The sequence below is a fragment of the Pseudorca crassidens genome, chromosome 16, assembly GCF_039906515.1.
Source record: "Pseudorca crassidens isolate mPseCra1 chromosome 16, mPseCra1.hap1, whole genome shotgun sequence".
Taxonomy (NCBI): Eukaryota; Metazoa; Chordata; class Mammalia; order Artiodactyla; family Delphinidae; genus Pseudorca; species Pseudorca crassidens.
Window position 1 is genome coordinate 27,856,061 of NC_090311.1, and position 14,087 is coordinate 27,870,147.

The 14,087-nt window shown below is 45.5% G+C and overlaps 1 protein-coding gene across 1 annotated transcript in view; it reads left to right on the forward strand.

Annotated features, from left to right (window-relative positions):
* Window positions 1-5,845: 5,845 nt before the first annotated feature.
* The window catches only part of SEC31B (SEC31 homolog B, COPII coat complex component), a 34,651-nt gene continuing 26,409 nt past the window's right edge, over window positions 5,846-14,087 (forward strand). Inside the window, 5 exon segments of the mRNA XM_067711180.1 lie at window positions 5,846-6,102; window positions 6,427-6,566; window positions 12,466-12,661; window positions 12,864-12,959; window positions 13,922-14,065. Coding sequence (XP_067567281.1) covers window positions 5,899-6,102; window positions 6,427-6,566; window positions 12,466-12,661; window positions 12,864-12,959; window positions 13,922-14,065 — 780 coding nt within the window. The 5' untranslated portion in view covers window positions 5,846-5,898.

Here is a 14,087-nt window from a genome sequence, read left to right on the forward strand (position 1 = left end):
GTATCTGTGCCTCATTTCCCCAGGAATAGCCATTGCTTAAGCACAAGAAAATGTTGATTTGCTAATTTCACTGGGAAAAGTAGTTGAGGGTTCCAGTTGTACAGCAGGTGGTAAGGGTAGCTCCTTTCCCCATCTACAGGGTTGTGGGAGAAGGAAGATATGTTCCTGACTTCACAAGTTGGAACAAGATTTATTTCCCATAAAAAACCTTTTTAATAATAAGTGGTTAGCTAAAAAACAATACTCTAACATGTTTCAAGTACATTATAGGATAAATAGGTGTTTTGGGACTGGCCTAGGGCTGTGATTGCCTCTAATCTTATATCTCTTATAAGAATATGTATTTGGGACTTCCTTGGTGGCGCAGTGGTTAAGAATCTGCCTGCCAATGCACGCACGGGACACGGGTTTGAGCCCTTGTCCGGGAAGATCCCACATACCACGGAGCAACTAAGCCTGTGCGCCACAACTACTGAGCCTGCACTCTAGAGCCCATGAGCCACAACTACTGAGACCGTGTGTCACAACTACGGAAGCCCATGCACCTAGAGTCCGTGCTCTGCAACAAGAGAAGCCACCGTGATGAGAAGCCTGCACACCACAACGAAGAGTAGCCCCCGCTCACCGCAACTAGAGAAAGCCCGCGTGCAGCAACGAAGACCCAGCGCAGCCAAAAATAATTAATTTTTTAAAAAGTATGTATTTATTAAAAACACAACATTGTAAATCAACTATACTTCAATTAAAAAAAAGACTATGTATTTATTCCAAAGCAACTTCTGAATCCTAGACTCTTATAAATTGATAAATTGACATTACTTATGTTTATTAATTAGAGGATAGTCATTGACTTATGAACTTACACATGGCTTTCACTACCTTAATGATTCATCCAAGCTCCTATAATAGCCTTAGAAAGAGAAAAACCATGTTTCTGAGGGTCTGTTTCTTTTTTTTTTAAATGAAGTGTTTTTTTTAAATTAATTAATTTGTTTTTGGCTGTGTTGGGTCTTTGTTGCTGTGCGGGCTTTCTCCAGTTCTGGTGAGTGGGGGCTACTCTTTGTTGCGGTGCGTGGGCTTCTCATTGTGGTGGCTTCTGTTGCTGAGCATGGGCTCTAGGCACGCAGGCTTCGGTAGTTGTGGCACGTGGGCTCAGTAGTTGTGGCTTGCGGGCTCTAGAGCGCAGGCTCAGTAGTTATGGCACACAGGCTTAGTTGCTCTGCAGCATGTGAGATCTTCCTGGACCAGGGCTGAAACCCATGTCCCTTGCATTGGCAGGCTGATTCTTAACCACTGGGCCACCAGGGAGGCCCTGAGGGTCTATTTCAATGCATCTGTTTAAAAGAGAACCAATTTATGTTCTTTTCTTCCCTTTAGGGACATTTTCTTAAATTACAATGATATTGCCTGAAAACCTGTCTCATAAAGCATACATTCAACGTGATCTGTAGAAGCAAGTCCATTCATGCTAGATAAGAGGTCCTTTAGTGGTATTCAGGCAGTGAAAGACCTTTATGATATCAGGGAGTGGGTACTTCTACTGAAATGCCTCTCTTTGAAGGTCTCCACTGATTTTTTTTTTTTTTTTTTGCGGTACGCGTTCCTCTCACTGCTGCGGCCTCTCCCGTCGCGGAGCACAGGCTCCAGACGCGCAGGCCCAGCGGCCATGGCTCACGGGCCCAGCCGCTCCGCGGCACGTGGGATCCCCCTGGACCGGGGCACGAACCCGCGTCCCCTGCATCGGCAGGCGGATTCCCAACCACTGCGCCACCAGGGAAGCCCCTCCACTGCTTTTTATGTTTTCATTCTCTGTCCTTTAGAGCATTTGATAATCATTTAACAAACGTCTGTCTGCCTAATATATATCAGACACTGATAGGTCCTGGGGATATAAAGTTGAACAAGAAAATAATTGCCTTCAAAAAGTTACCTAGAAGAGAAGACTGGCATTTGTAAAACGAGGTGAAAAGAATTTCAAAGTGTCTGAGTTGAGAGAAGGGTGCACTTTTTTACTTTACTTTTTTTTTTGTTTGTTTTAATCATGTCCTACTTGAAACTGTGACCTTATGCCTTTGGTTCAGATTTCCTTCAGAGCACTCCAGTGACACCTCAGCCTCATTCCCTACTTCGAGGTGTTGCCTGAAGTTCAGTTTTCAACCCTGTTTCTCATCCACTGTTGTGCTAAGAAGTTCAAGAAATACTTAGTACGTAGAGTGGGCAGGCACCACCAATGCCCTAAATTCTTTTCTGTCCTGAGTTCAAAACTCCCATGTCCACGTGAAAAGGAAATCTAGAGCTGTGTCACAATGACTTGGGGCCACGTCATAAGTCATAAGATAACCAGCTCACCATCTTTGGGGGTATATCAGGCTGGAATATGGTGGTAGAATTCATGCATTAAATTAAAAATTTAAATCAAATAACTTAGGTCTAAGATCTTCAGCTGCCTACAGAACATTTTATTTGGAAATGCCATAATTCCCTCAATCAATATAAAAAATATATATGATCACCCCCCCTCCAACTTTTTATCAGTCACAAGAGCCTGTCCAGCTTTCTTTTACAATCATTGCCACTATGTTAATCCAGGCTTTCATCACCTGGTACCTGGATTGTTCTCTTAGTCTAATTTGATTCCCTGCCTCCAGCTCTGTTCTCTCTGCATGGTGATCCATATTGCTAGTCTGATGTAATCTTATTGCATATCTGCCCATAATTTTCAGTAACTCCCAATTACCTGCAGAGTTGAATTGGTATTCCACAATCTGAATCCAGCCCACTCCCCCAGCTGTAGTCCCTTTCATTCATGGTATGGGAAACACCAGGGCGCTATTAGCCGGTTGGGCCCCTTCCTCCTCGCTGGGAGTCCACCTATCTTCTTGAAACCCCAACGTATGACACCTGTCTCGTCCCTGAAACCTTCCAGGAAGCCCCTGGTACCTTGCCCCCCGCCCATCTATAGCTTTTAATTAGTTCAACCACCGGTTGGGGGCACCAGTTGCTGGGCTGCAGAAAGTCACTCACCGCTCTTTATGGCCTAGATTGCTTTTTACCTTTTCAACTAAGTGGATTCCGCTGAGAGCCCCTGGAGCTAGGTCCGGGTCTTCTCCGCTTCAATAAGTAAATAATGAGTTATTTTCCCTTTTCAGAGGCTGCCCGCGGAGCCTGACTCAAATTGAATAGACCAGAACTTACTGGTCGCGGGATCTGACCCGCTGTGCAATCACAGGACAGGTGAGGGAGGCCCGATTAAAAGCTATAATCCTATTAGGGAACGTTCTCCGTGGGTCAGCGGGGTGCTGGGCCCCGCGCCTGGCGGCGCGTGTGGGAGGTGGGGCCTGCGGGCCAGGACTACTTTTGGCCCTCCGCAGCCGCCTTCCACAGCGCCCCGCTGAGCTCCGAAGCCCTGAGAGAAGACCGGCTCCGGCTCCGGCTCCGGCTCCTGCTACGCCGCGTCAGACCCCTGGCCTGGGCTCTCCGCGCAGGTTGGTTTTCCCCGCCTGTACGGGGCCGCTGAGAGGGGAGGCCGTGCCGGGGACCCCGAGCGCCGCCCCTCTCTCGGGAGGGTGTCGGGGCGCGCTCGCCCTCCGCTGGCACTCCGGCCCGCCCCGCTCCCGGGGTTCCTGCCGGTGTGCCTCTCAGGGGACCCTACGACGCCTGCCCTGCTCTCGGCCGCACTCGGCTCGTTCTCCCTGCCGCGCCTGGGTGCCTCAGCCCGAAGACGGCCTCTCTCCAGCGCTGCCCTGGCGCCTCCCCCGTCAGCCCTGGGCCCTGACCTGGGCCCAGTGTCGGCAACGGGTCTCTGCGTCTGGCCTGGGCGGGAAGGCCTGTCAGTGCTGACGCCGGCGCGCCGCGGGGGAGGCCGACCATCCTTCGGAGGGACTGGACAGCCAAGGGTAGCTGGCGTCCTCTTTCACTGCACGAGCGTGTCCAGCTCTTGGTTGAGTGGTCATAGCTCTCCCACTTTTAACGCCCCCGGCCCCCGGCATTCTGACCGCAGCGGGGACCTTTTTTGTGAACAGATGTCTTTGAACAAAGTGGATTAAAAGCCCATCTTCCCAATTTGTAGGCTGGGGTTTAAACACTTCATGGAGTTTAGTTTAGACTGGTATAATGGTTAAAAGCACTGGGCTCTGGAGGCTGTTGGGGTGCACAGCTTGGTCTAGCCAGTTTTCTTCTCTGTAAAATGCGGATAGTATCAGTACTGACCGCCCAGAACCATTGTGAGAATTAAATGAGATATGCATGTCAAGTGCACACGGCTAATTGCAGCTCCCGCTTAAGAGACCTTTCTCCAGAAACGTGAAAATGGTATTGACCAGCAGGTGGCACTGGTGACCGTGTAGTATGATGTACAATCTTGTCCGAATATTCCTCAAGTGTTTAGAGGTCCCCGGGAAATCTCGGCTGAGTTGGCAGCCTTAAACTTTCTTCAAGCTGGAGAGTCATTTGATATTATTAAGTAATAAAACTTTTGTTTTGGTAGGTCAAGACTAACCTGGCTGTGGCTTGCTCAAGCAGGTCTCAGTGGGTCCCAAGTTTACTCCATCAAGTTCAGTGTTAACTTTTTTTTTTTTTAACTTCCCTGCCGCTTTAGCCTGTTGAGATGGCACCTTGAGTATGTGTTAGAATTGGTTTGGAAACTACCGAGTTAAAATAGATGTCTGCATTCATTCATAAAGTATTATCGAGCACTTACTATGTGCCAGACATTGTTCTGACGCTAGTTATAACATGGAGAACAAAGCAGACACAGTGCTAGCTCTCATGGAGTTTACTTATTAGTGGACAATGTAGATGTAAATAAATATATAATTATAGATTGCTAAGAAGAAAAAAAGGAGTCTGTTTTTGATTGGGTGGATGACCTCATTGAGGTAAGAAGCTGAGCCCTGAAAGATGTGATAAGGAACCAGTCATGCAGAGAACGAAACAAAAAGCCATCAAAGTATAGCAAACAGAATTTACAAAGCTCTAAAGTGGGGAAACGCCAGGAAATGAAAAAAGGCTAATGCAGCTGTAGCACAATAAGTAAGGGGGAGAGTAGGAAGAGATGAAGTTGAAGTGGTAGGCTAGAGCCTTTGAGCAGGGATCAAAGGGGTTCGCATTTTATTCTGAGTGTGATAGAAGCCACTGAAAAATTTTAAGTGTGGAATGCCAAAATCCAATTTTTGATTAAAAAGTTTACTCCTGCTGCTATGCAGAGAATGAATTGGGTGACAGGGATGCGTAGCAGGGAGAAGACCAGTAATCTAGGTGATAGATGATAGTATCTTCAAATAGAGCAGTAGTGAAGATGGAGAAGAATAGACAGATTAAGGTATATTTTGGAGGCAAAATTTGGAAGACTTAATGATGGATTAGAAGGGAATAAGGGCGAAGGAGGGATCTACGGTGATTTTCAGGTTTGGGGGTTAAGCAGTTGTCTGGGTGGTGGTACCATTTGCTGAAATGAAGAAAACTGAAGGAAGAACAGATGGGTGGACGAGATGGTGGAATAGAGAATTCCAATTTAAACAGACTAAGTTTTAGGTATCTTTACTATATCCAAGTAGAAATATTTGATTAGCAGTTGTATATAAGAACTTGTAGCTCAGAGGAGAGATTTGTATTGCCCATATAAATTTGGGAGTCATCGACATATGGATGATGTTTAAAACCAAGGGATTGGATAGGGTCACTGAGAGATTATTTGGTTTGATGGTTATCATCACCCTCGGGCCTGTGGCAACTAGTGTATTTGAATATCTTTTAGGGTTTAAAGCATTAGATTTCAGTAACTGGGAAAATGAACTGTCATTACAGATCTGCAGACGGTCATGTATTTGTTACCCTGTGTTGAACTGTCATTACAGATCTGCAGACGGTCATGTATTTGTTACCCTGTGTTGCCCCAAAATGCCCCATTCTTTGGTGGTGAGAGAGAAACAAGTTCTCATGTCCACAGGTGTCCCCTTGATCTGGCCCTTAAGCTTGCTGGTTTCTATTTTCAGTAGGCTGAGGAAAAGGGTCACTTTTCTGCCACCTACAGGACAGACCATGAAGCTGAAGGAACTTGAGTGGCCAGCTGTCCCAGTGTGGAGCCCAGCTAGCCACTACTGTGGATAAGGATCCACTGAGTACATAGGTTGAAGGGAAACATAGTATCCAGGGCTCTTTATTGTGCTTCAGAGAAAGCTTTAGAGTCGTGGAAATCTGGGGTTGGCTAGCAGCATATGCAAAGGGATATTAGGAGTTTCTGGTACCTGGGGGCAACCTTGGACTCTGGCTTAAGGCTAAGCACCTCATGCTTTCTTGTTTTCTTTGGAGCTACCATTTGAAAAAGGGTATATCCAGTCCTCTCCTGTTCCTCCTCTTCTCTACTGCTTAACCATTTATACCCCAAATCCGTGCATATATTGTTGCTCATATGCTGCCTCTTCCTGACTTTTCTTGTGCCTAGGAACATCTGCCCAGCAGCTAGATGCCTCCTTTAGTACAGATGGCACATTGGAAATCTTTGAGGTTGATTTCAGGGACCCCTCTCTGGACTTGAAATGCAAGGGAGTCCTTTCTCCCTCCAGCAGGTACTATGTCTGAACTTTTGATGGGTATGCAGGGCAGATCCTGATGTAGACCCTGATGGGGAATCCCGGGAGTGGTATGTGCTTCTCAGGGCTCATGACGAGACAAGTGAGGGGAGAATGGTCTTTTAATAGGAGAGAAGTTAATCTGGGTTTATTTTGCAAGAGGATTTTGAAAACACCCACTCCAACCTTTGTGGTCAGCAGCAGCAGCGTCATGCAGAATCATGTGATAGAGACGCCTCACAGAAGCCTGGACCCACAAGTACCTGATCTGTCTCTGAACGCAGAGGAATTGGCTCCTTCCTCCCTTGGCTCTTGTGAACATAACAGCCTTACACAGTATTTCCTTGTCTGCCAGTGGGAGGTGAAAGAATGATCCTCTCCTCATTGCTGTCAGGCACCGATTGGGCACTCATGGATTTCATGGCTCTGGCAGGCTTACAGGGTTGGGTACTAGCATTCACCAAGCACATGTATACATTCCAGGCACTATGCTAGGGGCTCTGTATAATATCTTATTCATTCCTCAAAATGAGCCTAACCAAAAAATACCATTATTCCCATTTTACATAGGAGAGAACCAAAACTCTGAGAAGCTAGGATTTAAGTCTAGGCCTGTCTTACTCCAAAACCTACCTTCTTTCTATTATTCAGCTGTTCTTTTACAGGTTGTGTAAAGATGAGGCTTACAGTCTGAATCAATGATCTCTAAATTTTTGTACAATCAGGAAAAATGTGAATATTCACTGTACTCAAGTATATATTTAGTATAAATAATATACATGTATTACTGTACTACTTTTTAATATTAAAAATATAAATCTTTTTCTTACAGCCCAGAAGATTATCTTGCCCATCCACTTTAGAGATTGCTGGTCTAGAATGCAACTCTCCATCTTCTTGTGCATTTTTTGGTCCATCTGAGTGATTAGATTAAGATATTTAGACAGAAGTACCCTCTTCTTTCTTTTCATGGTTTAACCTAATAATGAAAGTTAGTTTTTGTTCTCCTTTTCTTGAGCTCCTATATCACTTTGTTACAGTATCCCTTATTTTGCAGTTTTTAACATTTCTTTGTATTTCCAGTACCTTTACCTTTTGAAGAGCAGGCCTTGGCGGGTTTACCAGTAATGATGAGATATTCTTAGCCTCTAAGCAAGCATTTCAGAAAGGGCTGCTGAAAGGGGTGAGCTAATTTAATAATGTTTATACTTCTGAAGATAAGAAAGGGGGCAGTGAGCGCAAGGACTCTTTTCTTTGACCAGCCAAGCAGCAGCTTCAGCATAGTAGTGGCTCCTTAGGGCTAGGAGTTCCTAAGAAAGTGGCAATGTAATTGCTTAAGAAACCTTGAAACTGAATCCTGAGATCCATGTAGGCAGAGATTTTTGTCTGTTTTATTCACTGCTGTATCGTTAGCTTCTAGAACAGTGCCTGTCATTAGGTGGTTAAAAAATATCTGTGGAATAAATGAGTGATATTAGAACCTTCTGGATTACCAAACGGAGCATTCATGTCCACCAGTTCAGTTAGTTATAGTTAGTCTTCAGTTAGTCTTAGTGCCTTAAGAGCTTTTCAAGGGTAACAATCTGTTTGGCAGCCAACTAGGTTGAAGGGACACTTTTTGAAATGTTGGTACTGTATTCAGGAATCATGAAGCATCACCTCACACCCTGCTCTACCCTGCAGGAATTTGGGGACTATAACCAAAACAAATAGTACAGTTAGCTTCCTTTTTCCACCTCTATAATTGTGTCTAAAGATTGGGTCTTATTCTCAAAGACCTAAGGGATTACTTTTGACACCGTTCGGTTGGGGCCTTTCTGAAGAAATCATCTTAGACCCTCCAGGGTTTAAGACACCCACTTCTTTCCGTTCCAGCCTGGGTTAGGTCACTTACTCAAAAGTCAGCATCACAGACAGTTGACCAAGATGATCAGGGTAGACGAAGGGCAGCCCATCCTTTGCTTTATGCTTTCCTCTTTTCTGTATCATCTTCTGCTTGGTTTAATGGAAAGCACAGTTGTGTTGGGTTGCTACCTTGGCTAAAACTATGTGACTTTGGGCAAATTGAATTCCATCAGTGATCTTAGGTTTCCTCACTTATATGTAAAGAAGAAGTTGTACAAGATGACTTCTAAGAATCTACTGAACTCCAAATTTAAGTCTTATCTTCAATCTCTCCTTCCCTTTTTCTAGTTTAGTCTCCTTCCTTTTTTCCTTTTTTTTAAACAAATGCCTCTCTGTATCTCTTTATTATTAACTAAACATACTCTTCAAAGTCTTCCCCCTTCCATTGCCTGCCCTTTTTACCAGACCCATGCCTCAACCACATTTGAATCCTGAAGATCCCCTTATCCTCAACCCGTGATGTATCAGAGAAATATTATCTATTTAGAAATACCTGACTGAAAGAGAAATGTTCTGAAACACTGGTATGGGTGTAGATAAGGGACAGCCTTAAGCTATAAAGAGTGAAGAGGGTGTGTGAATTAATGCCACTGGATGCAATCAGAATCAATATGGATTAGCATGTGCACTGAAGCAAGTGATGTTTGGTTTGTTAGATGAATCTCACTCAAGAAGAAAGCTATCTGGGAGAATAATACATTGTTTATGTATTGACTTTTGAGTTGAGGACGTAGCTGCTGTGGCTGAGTGAGTTCAGGGGCCAGTGGGTGATTTGCTGCACTCTACCTCTGTCTACACTGAGGTTCTAGATCTCTGAGTGGCCACTGTAACCTATGTCTGACCCATCCTCTAGGAACATGGAGAAAGTAGGTGATCTATCTTCCAATACCTTTATCTCAGTTCTAGCTATTTGGGGAGCACTGTGACCCCTCTTTAGGTGCCTTTGTAAGGGACAACACTAAGCAGTAAAAGATCGTTTTGGTACTACTCCTAATTTTCTTGTTTCTAAGACTTGCCTTCTCTCTAGAGACATTAAGATCACAGAGGAGAGAGCATGGGCTTTGTTGTTGGACAAACTTTGGTTCAAATCCCAGCTTTGCCATCTACTGTCCTATCAGACACATTATTTAACTTCTCTGACTCTGTTTTCTCTACTGTAAATTTGAGTAACATAGTTGGCATATAGTAGCCTGGTGCATACTAGGCATTCAGAAAAGTAGTTCTCCTCTCAGACAGCCATCGCTCCACCCCAGTGTCTTTATTCCCCAGCTTGGAGCACTGCCCTCATCTCTCTGACTTTTAAGGAAACTTGGATTTCCTCAGTTATTTTGGCCAGGATGTGGACAAACTCATTTTCACTTTAATCCACTAACATGAGGTTGGGATTTTTCATAAGGAACTTCACTAAGCAAATAAAATCAAAATCCCAAACAAAGAAGTACAGAAATCATGGGAGCAAGAATTTATACAGCACATATTCCTAATCATAAGGTAGCTGAAGCTTGGCCTCAGATGAGCTTAGCTGGTGCGACGTTCTGATCTCACAGGTCTCAGTTTATTCTCTCCAGCCTTGTTTTTCTCTTTTTGCCAGGAGCATAGCCATGAGTTGATTGTTGGGGCTGGTTCTATCTTTATGCATTCAACTTCTTCCCATTGTTCTATGCTGGTGTGCAGTCTGATGTATCTAGTACAGAGGTTCCTAACCCTGGCAGCTTGTTAGAATCACTTGGGGGGCTCTTATTAGAAATGTAGATTCTGAGGGCCTGTCTCTGGAAATTCTGCTTCACAAGGTCTGGGTGGGAATCAGGAACCTGTATTTTCTTTAGGTGCCACCCCTCATTCTGTGATGCCATATGGTCTCCATCATTGCCATCATTATCCTGAGAAGCTCTTTAGCAGAGAATTCCACGTGTATTCTCATGTTTTCAAAGTTCCCACCTTCCTATACAAACTCGTCTCCCTATACCTTTTACTTAAATCTCTTAGTTCCTATTTGCAGGCCAAAGGCCATCTTTTTTGTTTTATAACTTTTTATTTTTAAAATATTCAAACACAGAAAAGTTGCACAATATAGTACAATGAACAATCATATACCTTCATTTAGACTCATCAGTTGTTAATGTTTTGTCACATTTGCTCACATGCTTGTGTGCTCTCTCTTTGTTTACACACACGCGCGCACACACACACATATGACTGTCCATTTGCAGGGCAGAGATGATTGATCAAGTCTCCTTCCTTGCTTGACTCGTCCCAGGTGTTCCCCCTCTCCCAGGTGTTGTCTATCACAGCTATTCGGGCTCCAGTTTCACCCTTACTAGTGAAGTGTTAACAATAGGAATGTACTTTCTGCATGCTTACACAAAGAAAAATCATTTTGTCACACCCCGTATTCTGCATTTCAGCCACTCTAAAGTAACTGGGCCCTCTTCTCCGACCCTTTGGTGACTCCCATGTGGTCTCAGGTACCTTTTACTCTGATTTTATATATCATGTGCTCTGACCATACCACGGTCACTGCATTCCCATGTGAGTTTCCATGGCCCTACCTACCTCTGCTTCCTGTGTGACCTATTAGAGGCTTCTCTGGCTAACCTATTGACTTGCCCTCTGCCCATGCTGAGCTCTAGCCCCTGGATGACATGGCAGCCTCTGGAGCCAGCATGGAACACATTCTTCTGTCCTTTTAAGGTCAGCGCAACCTTAGAAAATATAGCCTTTCTGACAGTAGCTTTAGACCCACCGTTTGTTCAGCTCTGCTGTTTTTGTTCAGATGCTGACCTGGTCTGAACTAGTGCTCAGCTCTTCACTTTTGACCGGTTGGCTCTGCTCTAATGACTGGCCAAACAGGTTCCTGCCTGGTCACCCCATTCAATTTCTTTGCTGATTGTTTCCAGGGTGTGGGAACATTTAATTTCAGTTAGAGATCTTACGACATCATTCAATGTGAAATCTGGCTTCTCGGAAGGCTGCAGAAATATCCTTGTCTAGTAGGATAGCCAAGTGAAATGGAGGACAGACCACCTGTGAGCCTTTGGGGATTTCACATGCCTTCCCTAGGGGCTTTGCAGGGGACCCATACTTGTGTGCAGGGAGCCCAGGGTCCATCTCTTTCTTGTGTGAAAGATGCTCAGAAAGCCAGAAAAGTGTCCCCCAAACGGTGCATTTATTCTTTGTGCCTCTGTGTCTCTAGGGCTGGCCCACTGAATCCACATGGTAGTTCCAGTGGACTAGACACATGGGAGAGGCATGGGATGGGAAAGTCCTTAGATCTTTTCTCACTTCCAGTTTAAGAGGGAAGAGGGGACAGCAACTGTTGGCCTAAGGAACCTGCTTCTATTCAGGTATAGAAGAGTTTGGATCTTGCTCTAAATAGAAGACAATATTTTATGATGGTTCAGAGCTCAGGCTTTGGCATAAGATGGGCCTAACTTTGAACCTTGACTCTGTCACTTCCTAGATGTCAAATGGGAGTAAAATTACTAACTGTATATACAGAAGTTTCACAACTTCTCTGTGCCTTGTTTCCTCAATTGAAAATGGAGTTAATACCTCATGGGGTTGTTGATCAGCTAAAACATGTAAAGCACTTAACACGTACTAGTGACTAGTACGTAGGAAGTTATCAAAATAAGTGTTAGTTGTTATTTGAGTTGGGAGGATTAAGAAGTAATTTATTTGAAGTGTTTATCACTGGGTTTATATTAAACCCAATAATGTTAACAAAAACATAAAAAGCACCCCTCCCCCAGCTCCGTGGCAGTGGCCTCCTGGCTTCTAGTGTAACATAGATGGAACATTTTTTCAGCCAAACGGCAGGAGGACCAGGCAGAGGAGACCTCTGTTCTGTGTCTGGGAAATGAGGGAGACAGGCAGGCCCTGACCAAGGGTGGGGATGCCTGCGTAATGTCAGAGGCTGGCAAAGATGCCCATTCTCTACTTACTGACGTGGACCTGAGTTGGTGCTGATGCCAGTTCCTCCTCTTTGTAGGTTGCACAAGCTGATCTGGGGGAGCTTTGGCAACGGGCTTCTGGAAGGCTCCGGGGTTATTGCAGGCGGCAGGGATGATGGCATGCTTACTCTATACAATGTGACCCACATCCTGTCTTCGGGAAAGGAGCCTGTGATTACCCAGATACAGAAGCACACGGGGGCTGTCAGAGCCCTTGACTTTAATCCGTTCCAGGTACTACATTTCAGTTAATCAGACACGGCTGACAGATCTGAAGGGAAGTGTTTGCTTGTGACCTGTGGTCTCTAACTCTGAGCCCTTCCCAGGTTGTTGTGGGGGTGGCTTTGGAAGCCCCGCATGTGGGTCTCCTTCCCCCTTTTCTGCTCTCATCTCTTCCTGGGAAGGCGTGTCTCCAAAGGCCTGTTCCTGCATACAGGGCAACCTCCTGGCCTCAGGGGCCAATGATTCAGAAATCTTCATTTGGGATTTGAATAACCTGAGTGTGCCAATGACCCCAGGATCCAAGTCACAGGTGAGGAGCCTTCTGGTGCTGCTGCTTAAGAGTGTGCACCTGATTTTCCCAGGGAGCGTTGAATTATGGAGGCAGCCAGCCCACAGGAGATTTCCATCTTCACCACTGGAGGGCACTAAAGCTCCACAGACTAACGTGCTGCCTACCAGCCAGATAATAGAGAGTTGGAGTTGGGTGGGGACGCGTTGGGGGTGGCTTGTGGTCATTAACTGACCCAGGGGTTTCTGGAAGGCAAATGAAGAAGGGTGAGGGGAGTAAAAGACATTGAGAGAAGGCGTGAACGTACTGTTTATCATAGTATAGCTTAGGCAAGCTTGGGCCCTGAGCTTAGCTGACCAGGGGCAAGAGTAGGACGCCCAGATACACCCTTGTCCTTTTTGGGGGAGGATCAGCGTTGTCTTTGTATCTGGTTCCCCCATGTGGTTGGGGGACTTGTGTGTCTCTGTCTCTGAGCGTACCTATCTTGTCAGTCTGTAACTGGGCCCATCTTTTTCTTCCTCGCTTTTGTTTCTTATGCTTACAGTATCGTGAGGTAAGTTCAGTATGAATTTGATAGCACCTTGTGTCCTAAAAGTATCAATGGCTTTTCTCTCTGCCTCATTCTCTCTGGGGGTCTTGGGGGTCTATATTTCCCTCCCTCCCTCCCTCACCTTTTTCCTCTCCCGCTCTCTCTTGTCAGAGACGAGAGGGCTGTTTTAAAATCTTGACTCTATCCTCTCAGGAGCACTTTGGGATAGGAGTAAAACCCAAGTGCATCTGTCCTCTCAGCTTCTACACCAGTTTCCTAAAGCATCCTCTCTGGAAAACTCCCCTCCCAGCTTCCCGAGACTGGCTTGGTTTGGATAGCCCCATGTCTACTCTTGGCCTTTCTCTGGGTGGTTGGGAGCAGTGGAAGAGCAGCTGTCTCTTGGTCCAGGGGTGACAGGTTGTCCTCAACCTGCCCCCCACACATCCTGCCTCAGCAGCCCCCAGAAGACATCAAGGCACTCTCTTGGAACCGTCAGGTTCAACACATTCTGCCTTCTGCTCACCCCAGCGGCAAGGCAGTCGTGTGGGATCTCAGGAAGAATGAACCTATCATCAAAGTCAGTGATCACAGCAATAGGGTGAGTTGAATACAGGCAGAAT